An 8,225-nucleotide genomic window follows, 5' to 3' on the forward strand; every position below is an offset into this window, starting at 1 on the left:
TTGGACTTGAATGTGAAATATCACAACTGTATCAATTCAATGAATCGAAAAAAAAAAGTTTCTTTTCTTGTAATGTATATGTATATAGAAGTAATAAATTTTACCAGACATTTAAATTTCTAACGGTTAGGGATTTGTAATGAAAATCACAAATCCAAAAGTGCACCTAAGTAACACAAAACATTGATTTTTACCCCACTGAAGGTGTCGTTTGCAATTCAAATGTCGTCAGTGTAATATATCAACACATATCCCTCTGTTTAAATAACTTTTTGAAGTAATCTAGGGCATCATTTTTGATAACACAAAATTGGCGCGCCGCTTGGTTTTTGGACTTTAGCGTCATGGAGAACTTTGCCTCTATTGCTGTCACCAAGAAATCAAAAAATGTAGTTAGAGATCGAGGAAGTTAGGCTTACAAGTACAGCATCTGCCGTCCTTTATGGTAAGTCTCTCTCTCTCTCTCTCTCTCTCTCTCTCTCTCTCTCTCAGAATAATGAAAATATAGATAATTGGGTTATTTGATTTTTCAATTAGTTTTTTTTAAACAGGCGCAAAAATATCAATAGGCAATGGCACCATCAAACAAAAAATATCATCGATACAAGTGTCTTTGATAAAAGTGATAATCGGATATTCATTTTATACAATTGATTCATTTTTTGAAAAAAAAAAAAAAAAAAAAAAAAAAAAAAAAGAAAGAAATTACGCAAAGTATAAATATAAAACTCAAAATTAGTAATGCATTTACTTGACAACGTTATCTAGATAGGGGTAGAAACATTGTTTCATATCGGGATAAACAAATATTAATTTTTGTGGGGTTCGTAAAAAAGTTTGGGAGAAGAGCAAATTCCCCAAGGGGGTCGCACAAAATATCTACGAAATTAAATTCTAGGAAGGATGTCTTAATTCGCTATCGCTTCAGCTGTATTTTTGTTTAGGTTATTCATATAACCTCATGTGTTGCTGATTTTATTACATATGTACTAGATCATTTTTCCCAAAGCATCCCTATTCCGTGACAATACGTTTAGGTAAAGCATGTAACAGGTATTACATTATTATAGTAATAATTAAGTAGTAAGTATACGTATATGAATGTAAGTACATGTAAATGTAGTTTATATACCATTTATAAGATAAAGATCGAAGCATGTAATGTTGGCACGTGATCAAATTAACATCGCTTTAAGTTGAATACATTCACAATAGTGTGTCAATATGAATAGAGTGTCTTTTATAGAAATTCCAATGAAACCAAAAAATAATGAAAATGAAATTTATCTCGAAGAGAGTTCTATCACGTAAGAGACCTCTTTTCATCCAATTTTATCGTGTTTTTCATTTTAATGAATGTCTGTTCGTCTTTACTTTCCGTTTTGAAGGCCATCTCAATATAAATGTTTGTGAACGATCAATATTTTGTTAGTAATTTTAGACAACAATCTACTTTTCTGCTTTTCGTTCCCATTAAGAGTTACAAGTGTAAATATTTTAAATCCCATTATTTTGGGGGAGAGTCCCAATCATTTGTGATATAATATCTGCTCTAGTCCAATATACATTTCAATTAGGCACGTTCTTTCATTTAGCGTACGTGAAAGTTAAGTCCGTAATATCTTTAAATAATTGTTCAGATCACTTGATCAAAACTTTTTCTAAATTCCATTTTCATAATCCAGTTTGTATAAGAGACCATTTAAAACGTCTATAAAGCGATTTGTAGGTATGAAAAACACAGCTCAATATCGTGGCACAATGGACGGTTTTACCTGCACAATTTAATGGTTTTAGGTATTGTGTTGGTTGATATGTGATAATAATCCACTATAGCAATGCATTCTTTTTGCAGATGATTGGATATTAAGCTGAAAGCTGGCCCTTAGCAGGAAAAAAAAAACGAAGTGAGAGTGGTCACCATTTGAAGCGGATTTTTCTTATAAAAAAAGTGATTATGAGTAGGTTTTTTCATTATGTTGGATTTTTTCACGAGGCACTATGACGACTCAAATTAACGACAGAACTTTACGGATTATAAGCAGCTCGTACAGTAGCTTGTTTCCCCCGAGAAATTCACCAGAAAAACCGAGCGATAAAAAAATTAAAATACCGGACAAAAAGACGTTGGAACGGATCCACAAACAAATATTTTCCGGGGGTGTGCGCGCGCCAACTCTGGCAGATATCAGCACTGGGCACATCAGGTATCCCAGTCGACAAGGTAATATGGAATCTCCGCTTCGATATCAGCTAAATATTCACAGTAAACACATCGGTGGAAGTAAAACGACGATACAAAATCTGGAAATGGAGCGGAGCAATGTGTCCTTGGGAAGTTTTGGAAGTTGTCCTAAAATGTATAAATTCTTACTTCCGAATGGCTGTATGAAGTCTTCGGAAGGCGAATCCTCTTTTGAGAATAAGGCTGAGAAAGACGAGTGGGAGAAATGGCGGGATTCTGTGGCGGGTGTGAGGGACGCCCGTGATGTTCTGTACAGGTATTCTGTAAGCAGAGACAGGGAAATCAGATACAATAGCTCCACGTTACCGCACATCCCAAAGGAAAACAGACCCTGGACGGCGGGAGAGGAAACACAACCGAAAATTCGTAAAAACAATTTAGTTCTCGATTTCTCCAAAGAGTCGAAGTCTGATAAAACACATAACGTTCCACAGCCTCATCGACAAGCAGCACTCAGCAGGACCCTTCGCAGAAAATTTTTAAAAAGTCGGGATAACTCACCGGAAGTGAACTTTTTAGAGGTAAAACGCATCACAGCAAATCAAGATATAACTAAGGGCGAATTTGGCCAATGCACAACAAATGTTCAGCAACCCATCGAATTTCATGGAATAGGAATTACGAGAAATCGGATGGAACGACCATTAAAGCATGAAAATCTCTACGGACGTCCCATGTACCTTTCCTACAAACATTATGTACAGGTCCCGGCCATTCCTGTTGTGGCCACAACAAAAGAGTACAAATCAGTTGATGCATATAAACAATACGTAGAAAATCTCCAAAACAACGTTATTGTGGAGGGACAGAAGCCAGGATTGCGGGAAAGAGAGAAAAGCGACCTTTCGCAATATGGTCAGGAGAACCGCATTCTTCAGTCTGTTATTAATGTCAATCAACCAGCTGAACCAATCGATTTGCAGGAAAGTCATGACGTCAAACCTGTCGCCGAAAATGACGCAGAGAATCAAACGAACAGGTCGAACCTCTCTGTCAACAGAAACGAGGAGGCACACACTAATCGGTCAAACAAATCTATCGTTGTGGAAATAAAGTCCACGTGGAGGGAGAGAGAAAACACGGACGAACACAACATCCAGGAGCAAGGTGAACCTGTCGCGGACACTTCACACCTTCAGGATGAGGAGGATGTTATTAATGATCCCCATTCCTCTAAGACATAAGTCAAAATACCATATTCCGTGTTTCATGCATGTTGATACTTTTTTTTCATTTTCTTATGTGTTCTATTCTGTAAGATGCTATCATGTGAAAGTGGAAGTCTTTCGTTAGTCAGCCTTTCAAGTATATTTGTACAAGCATATTGACGGGCGGACAGTTTTCGGACACTTCTTTTCTTTGAGTCGGACAAAAAAAAATGTCTAGGCATCTTAATCAATCAAAACTTTTACAAAGTGTCTCTATTTTTTTTTTATTTTGCTCATGAAAATTTGAGAGTGTGTTTCGTATGGATGAAAGGCGAATGCTTGGTTAATTTAAATGGTTATTTTAAATTCTTAAGAGGTAGAGTAAAAATTATTGAGTACTTTGGAAACAATGTTTTTTTTCCTTATAAATGCTTGACCATTCTACAGCGATTAAATGTAAACGGCGAAGATAATGAACATTGATCAATTTCATAGATACAGTAGACAAAACGAACAGGACAAAAACACGGACCCCTGAAACACCGGGGGTGGGATAAGGTGCCTAGGGGGAGTAAGCATCTCATGTAGACCTGTATCACCTGACGTGAGTCTTATGTATTGATCAGATAGACTGAGTACTCAGTCAAATTCAGTATAAAAGCAATAACAATTGGTATGAAACGTCGGACAAAATTACGATCCCATGATAGGTTGTATTTACAAACAAAGCCATTATAACGACCGTTGAATTTGAAAGATGACTTTAAACAGTGTTGTGGTAATCATTGTAACATCAACTTATTTGTCAGTAACTTGTCCCGGTTTAAAATTGATCGTACTCAGAGCATGCTCTTGCGTATCGAATCAGCTGAGGGACATTATCACCTTATGTACTGGTTATGTTGGAATGTTATTTTTCATTATATAGCTAATAAATAGTCTTTTATTAAAAAACTATTTAAAGTCTAGAGAATTTTAGCGTTTAACATCTTTGCGTTTTATTGAGCGCTGAGTTGTATATGAATATGTCCGAAACATTCTGAATATGAGCGTTCAGTATCGAACGCCCCGTTGTAAACAAACAAATGTCGTCTGGTCAACCTCTCAAAGGCAAATTTATGATAGGTAGTGGGAGCTAGGTAAGATGTGTTTATTTTCATGCAAAATTGAAATTATCAATTAAAATTTAGTACGTATTAGCCTCAATAAAACCTCAATAAGCATATCATAACGCTTGGTAGGGTTATTTGGATGATGCGAATTGAACACTTGCAGTACAGACGTTAATTCAAATATATACCGATACTTAAAATTCTTATTAATTTGAGTTATTTAGATGAAATAACTAGTATGAATCAATTGGAGATATTTTAGCTATATAATAAAGGGGTTATTGAACTTATATTGGTGAATATTGGCGCTCGCAAACTCGTTTATCTGTAAGCCATCATTCTCGTGCCAATATTCACCAATATAAGTTCAATGACACTATGATATAATTATAATAAGGGAAGTTGACGATGAAAAACTGAAGTTATCCCGTTTGTGATAAGAAACTCAAAACAAGAAATAATAAAAGCAGAATATTTCTTTGGACGTCATAAGCGGAAAGAGAACGGTGTCGGGTGAATAACCTTATAACAAAAAATCCTTTGGTGGGCTATGATTTTGCTATTCTTTGACTGTAGATCTATATAAAATTTTCTTTCTATTGTTAATTTGCTAAGAAAAGGAAATTGTCGAAATTAACAGGAAGGTATTGTACCATTTTTGTCCCCCGCTTTAGCGAAATCCAGGGGACATCAAATCTCATTCGTCTGTCAGTCAGTCTGTCTCACAAAAACTTTGGGTCATAACTTTTGAATGACAAGAGATAGGGCTTTCATATTTCACATGTACATTACCTGTGACAAGATCTTTCCAAATATACTTTGATTTTTGACCTCATTACCTTGAAGTCTGACCTACTTTTCAAAAAAAATTGTCTTTGCTTATAACTATCGATTGAGAAGAGAAAGCTTAAAGGGCTTTCATATTTGACTTGTGCATTACCTGTTACAAGGTGTTTCCAAGCATGCTTGGTTTTTGATGACCCTTTGACCTTCATGTTTGACTTAATTTTCAAAAAAATTTACTTTGAAGATTACTTTTGAAAGACATATGATAGGGTATTCATATTTGACAAGTGCATTACCTGTGTTAAAATGTTTCCGAATATACTGTAAATATTTGACCCCGTGACCTTGACCTTAAAGTTTGCTTAATTTTCAAACATTTCATCAATGTTGTTAACTTTTGAAGCAGCGAAGATAGGGCATTCATATTGACACAAATGCATTACCAGTGACAAGCATTTCCAAATGTACTATGATTTTAAATCCCCATGAACTTGAAGCTTGACCTAATTTAAAAAAAAAAACATTGCTGATAACTTTTGGTTGAGATAAGATATGACATTTACATTTGACATGTACAGTACCTGTTTCAAGACCTTTTCGATTGTATACTCTGGTTTTGATATTTTTTTTAAAATATGCATTACTTGTGACAAGACCTTTCGGATTTTATTATGATATATGACCTCATGACCTTGATCTTGACGTTTGATGTAGTTTTGAGAATTCTTTGTCATTTATGTCTTTTTTGTATAATGCACAGTCAAGACAGGACACACAATCAAGACAGTTACAATATGCCATAAATAATGGCATTCCATCCACTAAGACACCGAGAGCGGGGGACCACAATTCTTTGAATTTGCTCGTTTTTTGAATATGATTGTTATTGCGTTATCTTTGTCGACGGTCAGAGATCTCGTCCTGAACGAGAATTCGTCTTTAGCCCATACAGTACTCCTCTATATCCACATCAAAGGCAGATTGAGAATTCCAACCACTGACACTTTCAGCACTTAAGAAAACATAAGCGCTCCAGCGTCTGTGCCAACATTTTATGCCTTTTTTTTCTTGGTAATTAAAGTATATCCTCAATAAATATTAATTTAATTTAAATGTCTTTGTTCAGGGGATTATCTGTGTAGCACAACAATTCAACACTTCAACAAGTGAGAGATTTTAATGAATTGACCAGTCCTCTATCGTCTGGATTATGAACAGAATTTGAATCTGATCAACTTATTAACGTTAAGATATCTTTCTCGCCTTTAAAGTTTTAGAAAAGAAAATTTACTCAAAGTTTATACATGAGCTAGGAGTACTTACTTCTTTTTCTTCGTGTATAAAACCTGAAGATTACATTCTTCGATTCAGAACTACATTATACATGTATGTACTGGATTATTTTCGTTGCTAGATATTATTCTTTTTCATATTATGATTCATGTTCACAAATAAGTAACTCTTCAACTGAAAGTTTAAAGAATTATTTATCTTCAAAAGGAATTTAACTCAAATTGTAAACTAAATTTGCCCCTCGTGCGTGGATCTTTTGCTTGTCAAGAAATTTTCTGCATGGGTTTGATACATTTGGGAATTTTTTTTTTTTTTGGAGGGGGGAGGGTTAAAGATAATGGCTATATTATTTGTCCGTCACAGTCATTCCATGGCAAAAGGAACACATTTTTTTCTAAAATTGCTTTTGATTAACTCAAGGATGTAGTATTGTTTTTCAAATAGGGGAGGGGCAACCAAAACGAAACCATAAAAATGAGGGACATTTTGAAATTCACTGATACATGTACATGTAGTACGGACCTGGGATGTTCATGACAAAAACGATCACTTTAAGGTTTTGCCAAAGGTCAAGATGTCCAAAAATTTATTTTTACAATAGCTCCAAAACTATATGAGGTATAAAGTTAAGACTTTTACAGTTTATAAATATATTATTGATTAACAGATAGAAAATATCACTTAAAAACAAATATTCAAAAAAAATATTTTTTGAGAAAAAAAAGTTCAAAAAATTTGCATATTTTAAAAAAAATGCACCTGCTTAATTCTGTACTTTTAGTGAAAACCATCATTGAAGAAATAAAATATGTTTATCAATGAAGGGCAAGTTGGACGTGAATGGTCTCTGAAAGGCTGTTATTGAAAGGGTGACATGCGTAAAGACAAGACCCCTATAAAATCTTGCAATGTACTTTCGGTTTCAAATCTTAACATTTGGACAAAATAAACATGGAAAACAACTTTCAAGAGGCTATCGAAGTCCAACTTGCCCTTCATTGATAAACGTATATTGTTTCTGCAATAATGGCTTTCACTAAAAGTACGGAATTAATTAGGTGTATTTTTAAAAAATATATGCATTTTTTTAAAAGAATTTTTCCCGATAAATACTTTCTTTAAGTATTTGTTATCAAGTGATACTATCTGTTAATCAATGATCTATTTATAAACTGTAAAAGTTTTAACTTACCACATAGTTTTGGAGCTATTGTAAAAATAAATTTTTGGACATGTTGACCTTTGGCAAAACCTTAAGGCTTATTTCTAGACACAGTGGATTTTATTTAATATAATATTGTAGAGGATTTTATCAGTTTTTCACATTTAGGTGTCATGTGACCAAAATCATCCCATTTGTTCACTAAAAGTCCAACTATTATCTAATTTGTTATATCTGATGCGGGGGTTTAAACCGACTAGATTTATTTTTTTCTAATTTTAAAAGGGACAATAGGGCATACGCCTGTTTTAAAAGCAAGATTATGTTTAAAGAACCTAATGGGTTTATATTTTATGTTCGAGAAAAACTAAGAACTTTGAAAATAATACATGTAGATTATTCGTCAGTTTTAGATATCTCGAACCCACCTGAGCCAATTGTCTTATCTATCTACAATGTATTCTGACCAAATTAATGTT

The 8,225-nt window shown here is 34.1% G+C and overlaps 1 protein-coding gene across 1 annotated transcript; it reads left to right on the top strand.

Moving 5' to 3' along the window:
• The first annotated feature begins 381 nt into the window (after window positions 1-381).
• On the top strand, window positions 382-3,739 carry LOC133176391 (uncharacterized). Its single transcript, XM_061311512.1, has 2 exons — window positions 382-445; window positions 1,856-3,739. The coding sequence occupies exon 2, from the start codon at window positions 2,002-2,004 to the stop codon at window positions 3,427-3,429; it is 1,428 nt and encodes a 475-aa protein (XP_061167496.1). The 5' UTR covers window positions 382-445; window positions 1,856-2,001; the 3' UTR covers window positions 3,430-3,739.
• Window positions 3,740-8,225: the final 4,486 nt, after the last annotated feature.

This window comes from Saccostrea echinata, unplaced genomic scaffold, assembly GCF_033153115.1.
Source record: "Saccostrea echinata isolate AGI-Se365-2 ecotype Australia unplaced genomic scaffold, CSIRO_AGI_Sech_v1 ptg000075l, whole genome shotgun sequence".
In the NCBI taxonomy this organism is placed as follows: domain Eukaryota; kingdom Metazoa; phylum Mollusca; class Bivalvia; order Ostreida; family Ostreidae; genus Saccostrea; species Saccostrea echinata.